Raw genomic sequence first — 20,177 nt, 5'->3', positions numbered from 1 at the left:
GATCTTGGGCAAGTTTGCTTACCCTCTGCGTCTCATTACCCTCATTTGTAAAACACAGATTAAAAGTCCCTAGCTCACAGAGTTCATGGAGAAAACATGTCAAGAATACATGTGTAGTATTCAGCCAAACACTTGGCTCACAGGCTGTCAATCAGCCTCAGCTGTGACTTCCAAGAAACACTGAATGTTTTCTAATCTCTACACCTGTGATCTGGCTGGGATCTGTCTGGGACATCTCTTTCCATTTCTGTCTGATGGAACCCCATCCAACTACCTTTAGGGGACTTAACTTTTATTCACTGTTTATAAAATATAGAGTCTTACTTCACCATCAATACTTCATAAACAACAGGGTAAAAATTTGTGTGGGTTTGAATTATCAACTTATTAAACAAAATAAAATCTTAAAAATAATTATTGTCCTTAAGAGACCATCAGATTTTAAAACCTCTTACCGGATTTGTAATTGTGATGATTTCTCCTTCATTAACCGTCAGTTCATTATTGCCAGGCTCAGCAGCAAAATCATACATAACCCGAGCCTATTGGGAATAGAGACAAACAGAGGAAGTTACAAATGTAAACTTCACAGTAAAAAAATCAAACAATCTTTATCATACAATTTGTAAACATGCTGGCATGAACACTCATGACCGTGGCTATGGTTGTTTTGAAATAAAGGAAGACATATTACCAAAATGATTCATCAGCCCTACTGTGAGGAAAGAGGACACCAACGGTGAGGGCCCCTACTCTGTTTTGGAAACAGGGAAGGTTTCTGGTAGCTGCCCAGACTGCATTCAGAGATCAGATCCCAAAATGTTCTCAAAACACACCTATTTCATCGGCGGGGGAGGGGAGAGAAAAGCATGCCCTTTGTTTCTTTCTTTTTTTAAAAGATTTATTTATTTGGCGGGGGCAGAGGGAGAGAAAATCACAAGCAGATCTGAACTGAGTGCAGAGCCCGACACAGGGCTGGATCTCAAGACCCGGAGATCATGACCTGAGCCCAAACCAAGAGTCGGACACCCAACCAACTGCGCCACCTAAGTGCCCCAACACCCTTTCTTTACAGAGGTAAGAACTGAAAATAGAGACATCGTTCATTCTGGGCACACTCACTCTCAGGGACTAAAGGAACACACAGAGGCACACATGTGTACACTCCTGTAAGATTCATACATTTAGATTATTCCCTGGCAGTGAAAATGCTCACTATTCTTTATCTAGAGCCACTGGGATGAATTTTAATGATGCAGTACCCCTAGCCAACTAAACTCAGAATTTAAGATCCAGGGAGCAAGATATACTTACATTCTTCTCCTGGAATACTACCCACTATACGAGAGCCTCCACGGGGTGGTGTATACTGGTTAGCTGACCTAGTAGCTGTGATTTTCAAACTTTTCCTGCAATAAAATCTTAATTCCATGGAAAACAGACTAAAGGGAAGCTGTTCTGGTTGATGGGAGGTGGGGCTGCTCCTTCAGCCTCTTCCTCAAGAGGCTCCTTGAGGTGTGCGTCAACCCAGAAACATGGATTCCCGGGAATACCACTGTGTGTACATTCCAAGATGATCACTGTGGTAAAAAGTAGGTATCATATAGATATATTTTATAGTACTTAATATATATTTTTAATCCATTTCATATTCTAAATAATTGTCTTTCATGGACTATCTCATAAAAGAAGGTCCATCTTCATGTACCTAGGAAACCGACAATTTATTTGGAAAGTAACTGTCCTAAGTGGCAAGTTCAAGTATATGTACAGAGCTAGTCAAACAGGACTAATGGAACTGCACTCATTTAACAAATATTTACTGAACACCCACCATATGGTTGGAACTGCGCTAGGCCCTCCTGCTTGCTAGTGCAGTCTCCCCACACTTGCTTAATGATGCCTGAAATCTCAGAACAAGGATTAAGGATTCACAGCTACTGGTAAAAGGTTAAAACAAAAAAACAAAAAGCAACCACCCTCCAAATACTAATTTATTTTGATATACATTAAAAAAAAAAAAAGGATGATTAAGACTGAGGGATGAATATGCAACAAAGCCGGCAGAGTAAAATGTTGTTTACAGAATTTAGATGGGCTGATAGTGTTCAATGGAAAAGGATTTCAAGTTTTCTACATGTTTGAGGTTTTTTCATAACAAGATGTTAGAAAGAAACAAACGGTCCGGTCTGTCAGTCACAGAACGGCATCAGCTCCTGGCCTTCCGTCCTGAGAGGCTGGGAAGCGGGTGGACGGAGCAGGCCGGAGCAGAACTCTGTGAGCACGACAGTTTTCCTGGGGTCAGGACACGGGACACCCGATGACTCTTTCTCATACTGCTGCAAAAGTTTACAGAATTCTGCTGGTCACGTTGTGGGGTATTTTTTAAAAACCACGTCACCCCAACCTCAATTCCTCACGCATCGAGGGCAGATACAGATAAATGCGTGAGGAGGGTGAAGAGGGTGAAGAGGGTCCCTGGGCCAGGCATGGCCCCCAGGACTGCGAGCTTCCTGGGAAGGGCCTGGTGTGCACCCAAGAGCCGGATGAACCACCTGCTACTTGGTTATTGTTCCTTAGGGATCCCGGTTAACAAGTTTTTTCTAATGCAGCTAAATCTAATCCCCACTACAGAATACCAAAGCCTCTTGTGTACCAAATGTACAACTTGATGGAACAAGTCAAAAACGAAAACTGGAAACTCCCACATTTAAATATTACTGAACTTTAGCCATGGAAAAATATATATAAACATTGTAGGTTTATGGAAACACGGATTTAAGCCGCCTGAAAAAAAAATCCTAGAGATGCTTCTTAGAAATTAGAATTGAGAGAAATTTTAGAGAACAAAAAAATGTTAAAAAGCACATCCCCAAATGAGCATAACGTGTCAACAGAAAACAAATTTGAGCAAACACTCTTACCAAGCTTAGGTAGCCCGGAAGCCCCTAGAACGGAAACCCTCGGGGCGCTGTCTCTCTTTACCTGCTTTTCTGGTATCTGGATCTGGCTTCTCCCTCGCTCCACCACTGACAGCATACAGAGATGCTGGCCTCCACCCCAAATGCCCATCAGTCCCCCTATGCTTTGTACGGCCCTTGAGAAAAGGTCCATTTTTTGAAGCTGCTTTCTCCAGCGTTGGCTACAGTTTAAGAAATGACTCAAGTATTTTCAGGAGCTAAGTCTCTACACAGTTCCTGGACAGCAGGGGATGGGATACTGTATGTTGAAAACATACCGTCAACGACAATCTCTTCAACAGCAATACCAAAAAGTCTTATAGAAGAAGGTGAAGGGATAGTAGACCGCAATCTTGAACATAAGTTCCATCATCTAGCGACAGTAAAATAAACATTACAGATCCAAAGCTCTCGATGGTCCAGGCACTGGACTAGACCCGTGGCGCCACGCCGCGGGTATGTGCGGAACCCATCATCCTTAACACGCATTTCCTTTTGAGAGAGAACAGAGGGGTATCAAAGTATTCAATCTTCTTGACCACGTCGCAAACATCTGTTATGTTGTCTGCTCCACATCCCTTCCTTCTGGAAACTTCCTGCTTGACTCCAAGCCATTGGTAAGCACATAACCCAAACAGGGATAATCAGAACTCTTCCCTAGAAATTGATACAGATGCTGGGGAGCAAGGGTCTTTTTCTCTGAAAACGCTGCCAGTGGCTAACTAGCTGAGGTACAGAGTGGAATGACAAAGAGAAAGAACGTCCTGAGGGGATCACTCGAGGGACAAGCCCTAGGCTGCTCTCCTGCTCTCAGACACAAGAGCCATCGGGTCTCCTTTCCTGCCTAAGCTAATGGGAGTTCAGATTCTGTCACACAACCAAGAGAGCCCAAGTTGATACAAACCAATAACCCCAAACCAAAGAATTTATTAAGACGACATTTTAAATAAAAGAGAAACACTGGATGTAGTAACACTACTGCGTTTCCTATTTTGCAAAACAAAACACTAGAACCTAAAATGAACAAGAGAATTAAAAAGTTCAAAATGACAAAAAAACAAAACCGGCTGCAGAAAGTTCATGTGGGGGTCAAAATGCAGAGGACAAGTCCCCATCCTTAAGCACCTGCTTCTCTGGTTTTATATAAATCATAATTAAATCTAGGGAAAAGCAGTAAATCTTCAGTAATGTAGCTCTCTCACTTTAAAAACAGAGACACTCAAAAACTAAAAATAAAAAATTTTAAGAGATGGACAAATCCTTTATTAATGTGACCCTTGAGAACTGAAATTTTACATGTAAGTGATATTTCTATATAACTAGTTCATGCCAAGCTTGCTTTTTGTTTTTTTAAGATTTTTTATTTATTCATTTGAGAGAGAGCACATGCGTGCAAGCTTTGGCGGGGGAGGGTCGGAGGGAGAGGGAGGAGCAGACCCCCGGCTGAGCAGGGAGCCCGATGCGGGCTCGATCCCAGGACCCCGGGATCATGACCTGAGCCAAAGGCAGACGCTTAACCAACTGAGCCACCCAGGCGGCCCTCAAATGCCAAGCGTGTTTTACTTCAGCATGCTCATTTGACTTCTTGTGAAATCGTATACCCTTAATGCTTTCCTCTATCTCATTTTTACATAACCATCAAGATCATAAGAAAAAGAACTTCCTTTAATAGACTCTAAGAGCATTATTATACCTTTAATATATGCAGATGTATTTGTCCTTATTCTAAATGATTAAGACTTAAATGCTTTTCGGTTTATAACAATCTGTGATTTCAGTTCAATCCTGGCCTCCGCTTGTTCAGCTGTTACTTTGCATCCAACAGAGAATCTTAAATTATCCCTGTAAAATTTCATCTTGTTAGATTTAGCCATTGCCCCAACCTACTAAGTTCTCTGAATTCTGAAGCCATCATCCAACTCTACCCAACTACTGTTTATCCTTTCCTGCCCGAGAGTCCTCAGAAAGCCTGCTATGCATGCTTTCCACAGCTTCCCCTGTGTCGTTACTAAAACTGTGAATTTAGGGCCGGGTTGAGGTCCCAGATGGCCACACACATTAAGAAACTCTTTCCCAGAGGGCATGGATCAATTATCACATTTTGGGTATGTTGCTCTTAAAATTTCCAAAGAAGGTGTTGGGGCCAAGGGCAGGCCACCCCCAAGATGGACCACGTTAGTAGGAAGATTATTCTCAGCTGAAGGCAATGAGACCCTGCAGCTCAAGAGAAACATCTGCCCTTCCCTTAACCACATAGAAGAATCCACGTTGAGGGTCTTCCCCAGAATAAGGGTTACTCGCTGAGATAAACTGTATCTGATGACCCAGCTGTAGGGCAGGGCAACCATCTAATTAGCAGATACCTGCTCTTCTCACTGCCCTGGGAAATGCACTCCTTTCCTCTGAAGCCCCAGACCCCTGCCCCCATCTTAGTTCAGAACCTCCTATTTGAAGGAGGACTTCAACCACCTGCATTCTGACCTCAAACTTTCTGATTAAGTTCTTCTGTCCAGCTTATCTTTTAACTCAGGCAAAAAAAAAAAAAAAAAAAAAGTCCCCGTGGACAAAGCATGATGAGAACCAAAACTACCCCTTAAGCAATAAGGTCTGCCTTGACCCAGCAAGACCCCACATGCCTGACCCCAACATTTGACGTACCCACCTGCACGTACCCACCCACCTTTGCCCCACATTTTCCTTATACAGACCTGGAAGTACTTTCAGCACTCTGGAGACAGTCTTTGAGATGCTAGGGTGCTGTTTTCCTGGTGGGTGGTCTCAATGAAATCAAGTCCTTTCTTGTTTTTACCACGGCTCCTTTCTCTGCCTGTGGATTTTGTCAGTGGCGAATGGCCAAAACCAGTCTGTCTGGGACCCCCGTAGCCAGGTCTTGCACCCCTGTACCAGCTACATATACCTCATTTTGCCTGTGTGGATTCCCTGTACGTATGCTATTAAATTTCATTTTCTCCTGTTAATCTGTCTCATGTCAATTTGATTCTTAGTCCAGCTAGAAGGACAGGAATGTCCCTAGAAAGGGACAGGAATTCATGCTCCTGGACAGTTGGCGTGGTTGGGCAGGATACTTTAACTTGCCAGCCCCCGCTCACCCCGGACTCAAGTGCAGCTGGGAGACCCTGGGACATCTGACCAGCAGCCACAGAAGGTGAGATTTCTTACCATGTCAGCCTCCCGGAATCTCTACCTGCAGAGTCAATGGAGAAGATGGTGAGAGTCCTCTTCTTACTTTCTAAACTCAGATTAGCAGGAGAAAATGTTTGTGGAACTAGTTCCTTGGGCTTAGTGACTCTGGTTACATTTGGTTACTGATCCATTTCCTCCCAGAGATGGTCTCTGTTCCCCTTTGTGTCTCTTCTATTGTTTGTCATCTGTTGCTAAGGGACATCTTGGAAGCCAAAGCCACAAAATTGGTGGGCAGGGGTCGAGCACTTAAAAGCTGCTAGGGCACTGGCCACCTCAAGAGGACTCCCGTGATAGGAGAAGTTGGCCCCACAAACAGGGTAGACTGACACTAGGTCACCTGCCAACCTCAAGAAAACTTCTGTACAATGAGGTGTATACTCTAAGACAACACACAGTCCTCAACCCCACAGCACATCCCTCCCAGGTATTAGTGTGGCTCCAGCAGATCCAAGGCTTACATAAAGCTTTTGGAGTTTTCCTTTCATCTTGTTCCATGTCCCAAGAGCTTGGCTTTATGACCAATGGGAATATTCTCTTTGGTCTCCACCATCCAGAGGGTGCACCTTGGTGGCTAGTCGAATAGACTGGGGATCCGAGCCTCTCTCTGTCCAGCTGTGCCAGCTCTCAGGGGTGTCTGTCACGAGAGGTCCCAGCCCAGAGGAACTTCTGTCATCTCAACTTTCACTGCTTGAGTCCCATTCCAGAAGCACCTGCCTGGTGTTACAGATTAGTAGGCCTGTGACTGGAGGCATCTCACATTCTCGTGGGATGCGGGAGACACCATCCTTACTGCCCGTGCCTTTAAACGTTCTTATACTAGTTTCGGGAGTAAACTTTTGGATCATGGGGTCTGCATCATCTATGCCCTTCTCTGGAAGCCTCTTGCATCTTTGGTTAAGCCACTAAAAGGCTTATTGATTTGAGTTGCTACTAATAGATCCTACTCACCAATGGCCAGACAATGGATCCCTTAAACTGGCTATATTAAAAAGAGAGAGAGAGAGACAGCTCAGTTGTGTTGTTAGTGTAATGGCTAGCCTCAGAGACTCCCCTGACAAGCACAACAGAACAGAAATTAGCCCTAAGACTTAAAAATAAATGTCCACACCCAAAGTAAATTCCCCTTCTTAAAATCCAGGCTCACCTGCCTGTTTTAACTTCCCTCTGAATTAGAGAGATCATTCCGGCCTAATGTCTAGGCTCTACGTATCTAGGATGCTCATGTAAGAGCTGAAAGCCAGAAAATAAATCTAACAAAAGCACCTGAGACTGGCAATACGGCTGGCCTCGCTCCTACGCTCCCGGGCCCTGGGATCACGTTCTGCCTGCCTTGGGCATTCCTGTACAGTGTCCTTTGCAGATGTATCCCAGACTACCCCGCTGTGAAAGAATTCACATCCCCTGGACAGCTGCAGATCTTTAAAATTCTAAAATCTTTTTACTTCTACTTTCAAAAGACCCTACCTAATTTAGGGAGTAATTAGATTACTTGACTATATTTCACAACTTTGCCTTCACTGAGGAAATAGATGACCAAAATTTCTCCTAGGCCTTATACAAATGATCTGCAAAAGGCCAATGTTCAGGGAGTAATCAAAGCCAAGGGTAAATTTTGTACCCAGAAAAAAAGGCTTTTGTTAAAATGCTCTATACATACCTTACAAAGTCATAAATCTCTTGGTTCCCATTTTAGTTAAAATTCTTCCTGATATAGAGAAGCAAATTTAGTTAAAAATATGGGCCAATCGGGTGCCTGGGTGGCTCAGTTGGTTAAGCGACTGCCTTCAGCTCAGGTCATGATCCCGGGGTCCTGGGATCGAGTCCCACGTCGGGCTCCCTGCTCAGCAGGGAGTCTGCTTCCCCCTCTGACCCTCCCCCCCCATGCTCTCTCTCTCTAATAAATAAATAAATAAATAAATAAAATCTTAAAAAAAAAATAAGGGCCATTCCCTTGATATTCAGGCTGTAATCCAGGTCTTTGGGGAATTAGGAACAACTGTCTTTTACAAACCTCTACAAAACCAGAACTATAACTCTAGAAACAAGTTAAAGCTTACCAACTTTACCAATCTCCAAGCCTCATCTATTCCTCTCAAAATGTTTGTACATATTATAAGAGATCAAGATATTGGAACACAATTGTTCTATACCTTAAAAAAAAGTAAATTTTAAATAGCAATTAATAGCAATTACCCTGAAAGTCTAGAAAAAAAATTTTTTACATTCTTTCTCTGTCCCTTGAAATTATAAATCTTATCTTTGAAATGTAAACACAATCTCCTGAAACTGAAGAAAAAAAGAAGTATTTAAAAACTGGGCCTGTAATGTCCTCTCCACAAATATTAGTAGAAAGAAAATTAAGATTTTGTTTGTATCTTGTCCATTTTTTTGTGTGTCCATGTATACTGTAAATGTGAGATATTTTCTCTACCTCTGGATGGTATTGCTAAAATTAATTTATAAAAGAGCTAGTTGATTTGAAGGCATGCACTTGTAAGGACTGGCCATCCTAAAGCTCAGAAAGATAGAAACTAACCCAAATGTTTTTCAAGTTCAAGTGATCTGGGGCAATATTTGGTATTAAAACTAACTTAAGGTTGCAGACATGTATTTAGAGTTATCAGCATTAAATATAAAACGTTTATTCTGCTTGTTTACTAAAAGTCAAATAAGTTCATGGTATCTCTATTGCAAAATCTTCCAGAAGAAAAAGAAACTTAGAATAACAGCTGACTTTGTCTGATGCCTCATCAAATTTTATGGGTATAACTGTTAAGAACAAGTAAATTAAATAGATATAAATAAAATAAAAAGGTTTGTAGGTAAACTTTTAAATAGCTTCCGAAATCTCTGGTAACCTAGATTTTAAAGTCTTGCTAAGTTAAATGATGAGTTAAATTCATTGATTGTCTAGATCATTTCCATAAGATAAAATAAGGAAACATTAAGTAATGAACATGGCTTATCTACTGTCTTACCAATGCAGAAACTAAGGATAAATTTGGGTCTGTTAATAATCATACTTTATGCTTTACTGAAAGACTGTACTATGGAAAAACACCACATTCATATAAAATATATATCTGCCAATCTAATGAATTCTGGCATGACAGTTCACAATTGCTTACTACCCTGTTTCCACTAGAAATTAAGGTTTCTAAGCATTAAGAATTCTAACAAATATAATTAAAATCACTGGAAACAACAAGGGAAACAACTTGGTATGTGAGGAAAGTGGGATGTGCTTTTCATAAGAAAAAATATGAGGAATGAAAATACATATTTGTTGGAGAAAAAGAAAATAACGTTGCCCTCAAGTGGGACTGGTTATTCAAAGAGGGAAAATTTAGGGCAAAATCTGAATGTAAAAAAAACTTGTAGAAGTTTTATGGAGAAACAGTCTTCAGAAAGAACTTTATGTGTGGTCAGTACTGGCTGAGATGAGGATAAATTTAAATAAGTAAATGAGTTTTAATATCAAAAGTACCCTGGTGCAACCTTTTTTTTTTTGTTTGTTAAAAGTACAAAGTTCTCTTGAACTATTGGTCTGCTCTCCCTAAGAAATTGTAAACAAAAGTTTTTCTTTACCTTTTACATTATCTGCATAACAATTATTATTTGCCAAAATAATTTCCTATGTTTATCAGCTCTTTGATTACTTAAGAAAACTGAGTCTTAACAGGAAAAGAGCTAAATTTTGCTCACAACTCTGTAACCTGTATTTGCCTTTGAAATCTTGTACTGTCATTGTGATTAAATGGATAATTGTTTCATAATGACTTGATTCTATTTAATCAAATGTCCAAACCTTTTGATATTTCTGACCTACTCCCCCAAATCAATTTCTAAAATAAAGTCTTTTGACCACATAATCTGAGGTGTTCCAAAGGGCCCACAGAATGTTTCAAAGATTTTTTTTGAGAAATTAAAGTAATTAGGCTTATTTGGTATGTTAAATTACATGGAAGCATTGTCAAATAAGTGATATTCAACCCTCCTGCATTATACTTACGTAGATATGTTATTAAAATTAAATGTTCTAGGGCACCTGGGTGGCTCAGTCGTTAAGCGTCTGCCTTCGGCTCAGGTCATGATCTCAGGGTCCTGGGATCGAGTCCCACATCGGGCTCCCTGCTCAGCGGGAAGCCTGCTTCTCCCTCTCCCACTCCCCCTGCTTGTGTTCCTGCTCTCACTCTCTCTCTGTCAAATAAATAAATAAAATCTTAAAAAAAAAATCATTAACATATATCGCACAACTTATAAAGGAAAAAGATGTAATTCATATCACAAAGGGTTACTCTTCCTAATATAGAGAGCTTCTTGAACTTAAGAAAAAGACCAGCAACCCAGAAAAATGGGCAGAGAAAGTTTATAGAAAAATATAAATGGCACTTAAACATATTTAAAAGAAAATGCTCAATTTCACACATAAAGAAAGACAAATTAATTTGCAAGATGCTGCCAGATTTCCATTAGGGACTGTACCATTTAAACTATTACCAGCAAAATATATATATGTCAGAGTAATGGTTCTCTGTAGCTTCACAGACAGAATAAATTACCCAACTTTTGGATATTCTGCCAATCTGGGGAGGGAGAAATGCTATCTCACTATAGTCTTAAAGATAAATTGACCCTTTCAGGGCGCCCTGGAATGGGTTCGCCCCGAGAGAGGGGCCCGTGCCTTGGAAAGCGTCGCGGTTCCGGCGGCGTCCGGTGAGCTCTCGCTGGCCCTTGAAAATCCGGGGGAGAGGGTGTAAAAAAAAAAAAAAAAAAAAGATAAATTGACCCTTTGACTCAGAAATCTCATTTTGGGACTCCACTCTCTAGATGCATCTCTGTGTACCAGGTATTTATGGCAAACGGTGCTGTACACGACCCTAGCGTCTAGTCACAGGGAACTGGTTAAGTGAACCACAGTCTGTCACCACAAGGGAGTATTAGGCAGCAATGAAAGAATGTGAACAGTCTCTCTGCACTGGTGTGGAATGAGAGCACCACGGAGAGAAGAAAGCAAGCTGCGGAATAGGGCATCCAGAAGACTACTGCTTTTCCTAGGTAGAAGGATATTTATATTTGCCAGTATTTCCACCAAAAAGCACTAGAGAAACAAATTATTTTAAAACTGGTTACCTACAGAGGTGGGAGAGGGAAGGAGTGCATTTCTCAGTGGATTTCCTTTCACATCATTTCCATTTTTTTTTTTTTAAAGATTTTATCTATTTATTTGTCAGAGAGAGAGAGAGGGAGAGAGAGCACAAGCGGGGGGAGCAGCAGACAGAAGGAGAAGCAGGCTCTCCGCGGAGCAGGGATCCCGATGCGGGACTCGATCCCAGGACCCTGGGATCATGACCCAAGCCACAGGCAGACACTTAACCGTCTGAGCCACCCAGGCGCCCCTCACATCATTTCCATTTTAATTGTGTACATGTACCACCTGCCCAGGAATTCTAAATTAAAATGGGAGGAGGAAGACACCATATACAGTAGCAGAAAGCAGAAAGTGATCTGGAAAAAGCTTTACAATGTTCCTGAAAGTTGGGAATATGGCAGATTATTTGCAAGAGTGGCCACAAGAAATCCTCCTCTCCCTATAAGAATACCATCTTTGCAATATATGACTTTGCCACTCCTCCAATGCATGAGGAAGCGAAGGCTATTTTTCCATCTCTTGACTCTGATCTTGTTCATGTGCTTGCCTTGGCCAGCAGAATAACAGCAAATGTGACAGAAGCAAAGGCATGAAAAGCACTTGCACATGGAGCCTTGCCTGTCTTGTCACCAGGCTCGCCTCAGTGACCACTGAACCAGCCCGGGTTGGCCTCTGCAGATGAGGCCATCCCACCCCAGCCAGCCCAGCTGCACCAGGTGAGAGTCCAGCACTGCGGGGAGGCCACTCAAAGCTCATCCAGCCTCAGCTGGGCTTTCCAAATCATTGGAACCACCCACAGCTTACCCACAGAACTAAAGAAAAATTTCGTCTCTGTTGTTTTAAGTTATGAGTTTGGGGATACTTTCTTATGCAACAAAAACTTAATTCATACAAAGAACCTTCCCATGTTTTTAGATCATCCAGATAGCAACTGTTCACCGATTTTAATAAAAATATGAACAGATTTTTTTTTCCTGAAACAGAACTGATCCTAAAATTTGGCCATATAAAAACAAAAAGAATATAAAAAAAATTTTTTTTGCACCAAAAACCAAGCAGAGACTAGAAAAAGTAGAAAGTCCACAACTAGTCCCAAAGACATGTATAATAATAGTATGCAAGAGTACAACAAAGAACTATGACGACATTATACTGTTTCATAATAATGGTAGATCTCTGGAAAAAGACCAAAGTGAATTCCTACCTCATGCCTTATACCAATATAAATTCCAAGATGGTCCAAATATTTACACTAAAGGAAGGAAGGGAGGAATCACAGAGTGAGTGCCCAGATTACAATCTTCAAATAGCATTTTTCATTAAAAGGAATTAGATTTACTTAAAGAAATGGCTGATTTCAGGTTTCAAAGGAAAAAAAACAAGAAAAAACCCACACACAATATACAAAGATGGGCCTGGAACGTCTTTTCCTACCAGATACGAAAGACACTAGCAAAACCTGCTATGACCGAATCAAAAGGACACAGGCTCCAACCTGCAGAGGAGCTTGCTGTCCAAATATGGGACAATATAAGCAACAATACAAGAATTGCAGTAGACTAACACATCAAATATATTTAAATCTGTGAGTTCAAAATGATAAAAATAACTGATCACCATTATAGGATACAGGGAATTTTGAAAACTGGTAAATACAGGTGAAAAAAAACAGGCATTTATCCTGCCTCTCCTTTATAAACCGTAGCACTATTTAATCAAGTACCAGAGAAGTAGTGTCTCTCTATAAAACATTCCAGCTAATGCAAAATCGTACAGCCACTATGGAAATCAATATGGAGATCTCTTTTTTCGGGAGGCGGGGAGGGGAGATGTCTCACAATATTAAAACTAGAACTACCATATGAGCCAATAATGCTACTTCTGGGTCTTCATCCAAAAGAATTGAAATCTGGATCTCAAAGAGATATCAGCACTCCCGTATTCCCTGCAGCATTATTCATAATAGCCACAGTATGGAAACAACCCAAATGTCCTTTGACAGATGAATGCGTAAGGAAAATGTGATATACATACATATACGATGGAGTATTATTCAGCTTTTAAAAAGAAGGAATTCTGCAACATGCATAAATGTGGATGAACCTTGAGGACAGCTAATAAATAAATGAAAAAGGAATAATAGAACTAGAACATCATTTTCAATCCCTAATAACTGAATGCATCTAAGCATAGTGCCTCCAAAAGACAGCCAGAAATTATTTGCCTTCTGATGGGATACAATGCCAGTTATGAAATATACTTAAAAAAGGAATTTGCATCTTATTGCCATTCTAGATCCTCATACCAATTTATAGGAAATATATAGGAATATATTCAACTATGCAATGAGGATGCGGTAAGAAAATACAGATGTAGGAAGTTACAGAATCCATTTTCTCTAACAAATCTCAAAGACAAAAACAAGCCTGTCGGGGGAGGGGGTGGAATAGGGGAACCCATAACTTAAGAGATTTGGGAGATTGATCCCGATTGCAATATACATAAACTTTATTTAGATTCTGAGTCCAACAAAATGCAAAAAAGGTTATGATATGACAATTGAACGTCTGCATACTTAAGAGCTATGTGATATTTAAAAGTATTCAATTTTTAGGTATCAAAATGGTATTGTGGTTATATTTTTATTTTATTTTTATTTAGTTTTTAATAAATCATTTTTTAAAAGATTTATTTAGGGGCGCCTGGGTGGCTCAGTCGTTAACCATCTGCCTTAGGCTCAGGTCATGATCTCAGGGTCCTGGGATCGAGCCCTGCGGGCTCCCTGCTCCGTGGGAAGCCTGCTTCTCCCTCTCCCACTTCCCCTGCTTGTGTTCCCTCTCTCGCTGTGTCTCTCTCGTCAAATAAATTAATTAATTAATTAAAAGATTTATTGGAGAGAGGGGGAAGGGAGCGTGGGGTGCATGAGCACAGAGGGGACAGGCAGAGGGAGAGGGAGAAAGAAACTTGAGCTGACTCTGTGCTGCGCAAGGAGCCAGATGCTGGGCTCTATCTCACAACCCTGAGATCACAACCATAGTCCAAACCGAGTCTGACGCCTGACCGACTGCGCCACCCAGGCGCCCCTGTGGTTATACTTTTAAAGGACTACCCATCTTTAGAAATATACACTAAAATATTTACAGATGAAGTTATAAAAGATCTGACATTTCTTCAGAAATTATGTAAGAGCAAGGAAATGGATGGGGTCTTGGACCAAACAAGGTAAGTCAACAGTCGCTGAAGCTTGGTAATGAGTGCTTAGGCTTCATTATACTATTCTGTTTTTTACTATGTTCGACATTCTCCATAATAAAAGAGGTTTTTAAGGGAACTATAAAAAGTACCAAAGGAAATTTTAGGAGAATTTGAAAAATAATCTTGCAGTAGAGGAGGACTTCAAATGTGAAACAGAATTTAAATCCTTAAAAGGTAGGGAGAGAGAAATTTCTCTTTGCCCCAATAAAACATATCTGCATTGCCTGGCAAAAGCCAATATAATAAGATAAAAAGTAAATGACAAACAGGGAAAAAATATTTGCAATTCATATCACAGACTAAAGGGTAGTTCCCCTACTCTACACAGGGTACCTACAAATCAGTAAAAAAAGGATGACTCTAAAAAATGTAAAACCTCACTTATAAAACTAAACAAATACTATTTTTCACCTATCAGCATGGCAGAGAAACAAAAATGAAACTGCTAACAACATCATGTGGATGAAGGCGTAGGTTCGGGGAAATAGGTTATTCCTATAGTGCGAATGGAAGTGAGAGGCAGTTCTGGTAATGTCTATCAAAATTACAAACACACATACTCTCTTACTCAGAAATTCCTCTTCTAGGAATTTATCCTCTAGAAATACTCACATGTTTGCAAAGTGACATGCACAAAAGGGTATTCACTGCCTCGCTGTTTACAATAGCAAGTGTCCGAGCACAGCCAAACGGAGCACCAAGCTCCGCAGCAGAAAAGAACTAGGGGTTTGCTTCTTTTTCAGAGGTGCAATCATCTCTAATGAATGTGTGAAAATAAAGCAAGGTATACCATTTGTGTGAAAAGGGGGGAAATGCCTCTGCTTGTATGGGCATGGACTATCTCTGTAAGGATAGAAAAGAAACTGGTAACAGCCCCCAAGGAGAGAAGCCAGCTGGCTGGGGGAGGGGACAGATAGGAGAGGAATTTCCAGCCTCATCCCCTTTGCACAATCTTGGTGCTTTTTTGTTTTGTTTTGTTTTTTAATTAACATAAACCTATTGCCTGGTCAACAAAATTAAAAATTGAAAGCACTGTTTTGTACCTCCACCTAGGAAGCTCAGAATCCTGTTGAAAATACCCAATGCTTCCTCCAAAGCATAACTTACAAGAGGACTAGGACTGGGAGGCAGACAGAATCTGTACAAAAGGCTACATCTTCCTGGAGCTCTCATTCTGAGTACTGTTATTTTCACTGCACAAAAGTAATATACATAATACATTTTACAACAACAACAAAAGCAATACAATGAAGTCTAAAAAAGTAAAAAGTTCAAAATGTTCTCCTCCTCCTGCAAAGGGCACAAAGTGCTAACAGATTTGAAAGTAGCCTTCAAAAAGTCATGCATTTGGGCACACGTGTTCGCATGCGAGAGAACCAATTAGAACCACAGTACCTATGTTCCTCTACACTCCATGTTGTATTTAATCTTAGGACTGTTCATATCGGCACATCTACCTTGTTCTCTATCACAGCAGCAAGGTTACTAACCCACTCTGCAACCTCCAGGGCAAAGCGCATAAAAACTTACTTAGCTGTGGTTAGGAAGATAACTTTACCCCCCACCTGATTGTTAAAGGACACGTGACTTGTAGCAAAAAAGGGGACACAAAAGTGTAAAAGAAAACAGTTCCCCAAATCCCAAAGACCACTGGTTGAAAACTCACACACTCCCAGTAACAGGGTCTGCCCCCCACCCCCCCCACCCGGTCCCCCGGGGCCTCAGCACTGTGTGTTGACAATGGTTTTCATTCCCCCAACAAAGGGAGAGGAAATGTAATCACTGGTAACATGGCGATGATGAGTGGACTCTGGAGCCAGACCACGCAGGGTCAACTCCCTATACTACCATTTCAACAGCTTTCTAAACTTGGCTAAATTCCTTCAAGTCTGTCTCAAATTCCTCCAGAATAAGATAAGGATAACAGCATGTGCCTCGTGACACAAATGATAAATGAAGTCATAAATGCAAAGTGCTTAGAAAAGTGACTGGCACAGAGGGCCCTGTAAATGTCAGTTATCGTGACCTTTGGGTTTTTTGAACATTATGTACACATTCTGTATTGGGCTAAAAGTTGTTGCACAACTGTGTCCTCTTTCCAGCCCACCAAGTGGTCTGAACTAGCCTTGGGGTTCAAGACAAAGAGCTGAGTGAGGACTGGGTTACTTATTCCCACTAAAGGTATTTCTGTAATCTGTCTCTTCATCAGATCTTGTAAGGACGAGCCCCACCTCCCAGTAGGGTCAACTACCCCCTCCAGACACCCCCTCCCCCCCGTGTATATGCAATACAGAATGCAGGTAGGGATAGTACAGCAATGCTGAGGATGGTCTGCAGGGAGTCCCTCAACCCCAATCATTTGAAAAAATAATAGGACAATGAAAATTTAATAAAACCAATTCTAAGATAAACTGGCAAAAGTCAACAGTTTCTCTGTAAATAATAACTTGATTAAAAAAATACAATTGGGAGGATATTCCTAATAGCCACAAAAACCAAACTATAAAGCACGAGAGATAACCACAGGCATGAAGAACCTTAGTGAAGAAAGTCATATCAATAAATCACATCATGCTCCTGAGAACAAAGGGATAACACCATAAACATGTCAGTCTATAAATCTACTGCAGTTTCATCCAAAATACCAAGGGGATATTTTGGGAGAATTACAAATAAATTCATCCCAAACATACTGTGATCACTTTAAAAAGGCACCTGAAACACACTATGACTTCAGACATGCAGAATGACAACACCTTATTTTTAGCACTTTAAAGCCACAAACAAAAAGCAAGAACCATGTTAAAATCTCTCAACATTTCATCATATTTAATTTAATATAAACTCAGCATAGTTTCCAAAATGGCACAAAGTCCCTTGAAATATTTATTTTCCCCATGAGAGTGAAAACTTAGTTCAGATTAAACTGTCCTGTAAAATAAATTCTTGTTTAGCTATCAGCCCCTTTCATCCGGTGCTAATGATCATGGTGGCCAAATTCTACTTGGCCCTTTACTACACGGATTACTTTGTGCTAAGTACTCCAACAATCCCACTTGGGGAAAAAAACACATTATCTCATGAAAGTTAAGAGAAACAGTCATCACAAAGGAATCTGTCAAAATATTGTATTATATTCAGTGCCTTAAGTTCCTCATGTGAACTGAAATTTCCCCTAAAATCAGTATTTCTTAAACAACACAAAGACTCTCAGAGGGCTCGCTTGCACACCAGGGAAAGGCACAGGAAAGGGGATCTGAGCTAACAAGCAGTCTTCACTGTTATCCTGAGACCTCGCGGATAAACTGCGAGATACTGACTCTATGCAAGGTGGCAAAAATAATTGTGTGTCCTGGAACTTCAGTATCATTTCCCTGGTATAACCTGAATCCACTGAGGGCCTTAGAAGGATTAAACTATTAAAAGCGGAATGAAAGAGGTTATAGTACAGACCAAATAAAATAGAGAAGAGAAAGACTAGTACATTAAATGAATAAGTCATACATCAAATTTCAGTAGTTAAAATAACAAAATTAATCAAAATCATAGGAGGCCACAGGAGCAACCAGTACTAGACTTTCCCTCTTACTGTATACAGCTAGAAAACTGGACAAAACACATGAAACAACAGTTTCCAGATATTGAGCAACAGGGAGCAGAGGACAGTGAACTCTGAGAGAAGGGAAGCAGATGAGGTGAACCCTAGGAAGCCTCCAGCTTTCTGCCTGGAGGCACCGTCTGACCCAAACACTAAGAATCCAAGCGGAGAACCCCAGGCAGAAAGCACAGGCCCTGCCAAGGTGAAGAGACACTGAGACCAGAACTCCAGGAGGCTCAGCAACTGAGGACAGACTCTCAAAGCAGCTACTCAGAGAAAAAGCTCCAGAAACCTGCACAGAGGTCTCTGTGAGCCTGCTGATGAATACTAAGCCGCACACAATAGGGTAAAACTCTTTAAAACCAAGCAAACAACTACTACAGGAGAGCTGTGGGCTGAGAAAATACTCAGAGGTCAGGGCAGAGCTGGGAGCTACGATGAACCAGAGTGGAGAAGCTTCACTGAACACATCCAAAGCATTCATGGTAGAGACCCCAACAGGGCTAGGGCAGGGCTAAAGGCACCTTAAGGTAAGATTACTCTGGACTCCCCACCCCAACAAAACTTAGAGTAAGTCTTGAAAGAACTGGACTGATTCACAAGTCATGTAAGTGCCTACCAAACACACCTGAACACCCTTTAAAGGGAGAACACAAAATCCAGACACTCAGCAACATGCCAACACAATGTCCACTATCCAATAAAAAATTAACAGACAAGCCAAGAAAGAGAAAAATGTGACCCAGGACAAAAATATCAGTCCCTAGAAACACACCAGGAAATGACAGACATAATAAAATTGGCAGACACTTTAGAACAGCTACTATAAATATGTTCAAGGACTTAAAGGAACATACGATTATAATGAGAAAAATGGATGTTATAAAAAGATCCAAATGGAACGACTACAGGTGTAAAATACAATTTCTGAAATTAAAAAATTTACTGGATGGGCTCAATGGATAATGCCAGGAGAAAAGATCAGTGAACTTGAAGAAACAGCAACAGAAAGAAAAGAGGCTCTGAACATGGGCAGAGCCTTCGTGACCTGTGAGACAGACCCACTCAGTCTAATACACATGTGCCCCAGAGGGGAAGGGAGGCAGTATGGAAATTTCTGAAGGAGTAATGGCAAAAACTTTCCAATTTGATGACAACGATAACCTGCAGATTCAAGAATCTGAGTAAATTCCCCCCACACACACACTCACACACACAACACCACACAAAGAGACATTATAAACAAATCATGGAACATCAGCAATAAAGAGAAAAATCCTAAAAGCAATCAAAGGAAAAAAAGAGATACATGACCTATAAAGGGAAAGAGAGCAACCAAAGACTTCCCAGCAGAAACAACACAAGTCAACATCCATCTTTCAAGTGCTGAAAAATAAAGACTATCAACCTAGAATTCTATACAGCAAAAACATCCTTCAGAAATTACGGATGAAATAAAGCCATTTTCAGACAGACAAAAGCTGAGAGAATTTATCACCACAAATTGACACCGCAAGATGTTAAGGGAAGCTCTTTTCACTGAAGGTTTCTAGATGGAAACTTGAATGCAGGTGCACACACAGACCCACTCACACCCACACGCACACCCCCCTACACACCGACCATCAGAAATGGTAAATATGTGGGTCATATAAAAAAAAAAATCTCATTGTTTACTCTCCCTAAAAGATAAGTAACTTTTAAAAGATGACTTTCATTTATTTACTTTAGAGAGATAGAGTAAGGGGGCGGGCAGAGGCAGAAGGAGAGAATCCCCACACAGACTCCCCACTGAGCACGGATTCCACCGCAGCTTAATCCCAAGACCCATGAGATCACGACCTGGGCCGAAACCAAGAGTTGGATGCTTAACCGACCGAGCCACCCAGGCGCCCCAAAGATGGCTGACTCTTAAACCAAGAACAACAACAGTGTATTGGGGGGTTTATAATATCGAGAAATAAAATGTACCAGCCAAACAGAGGACAGGAGGGAGATGTGGGAGTAC

The 20,177-nt window shown here is 41.0% G+C and overlaps 1 protein-coding gene across 3 annotated transcripts in view; it reads right to left on the bottom strand.

Moving 5' to 3' along the window:
* The window catches only part of SNX9 (sorting nexin 9), a 105,828-nt gene that overhangs the window by 58,201 nt on the left and 27,450 nt on the right, over positions 1–20,177 (bottom strand). For all 3 annotated transcript variants that reach the window (XM_081829232.1, XM_081829233.1, XM_081829234.1), the window contains exon 2: positions 456–542. In XM_081829232.1, the coding sequence (XP_081685358.1) occupies positions 456–542 (87 nt within the window). The remainder of the gene's footprint in view (positions 1–455; positions 543–20,177) is intronic.

This window comes from Leptonychotes weddellii, chromosome 8, assembly GCF_054177405.1.
Source record: "Leptonychotes weddellii isolate Sample4059 chromosome 8, ASM5417740v2, whole genome shotgun sequence".
NCBI lineage: Eukaryota > Metazoa > Chordata > Mammalia > Carnivora > Phocidae > Leptonychotes > Leptonychotes weddellii.
The sequence above is the reverse complement of the archived record's forward strand: the minus strand, read 5'-3'. Positions and strand labels throughout refer to the sequence as shown.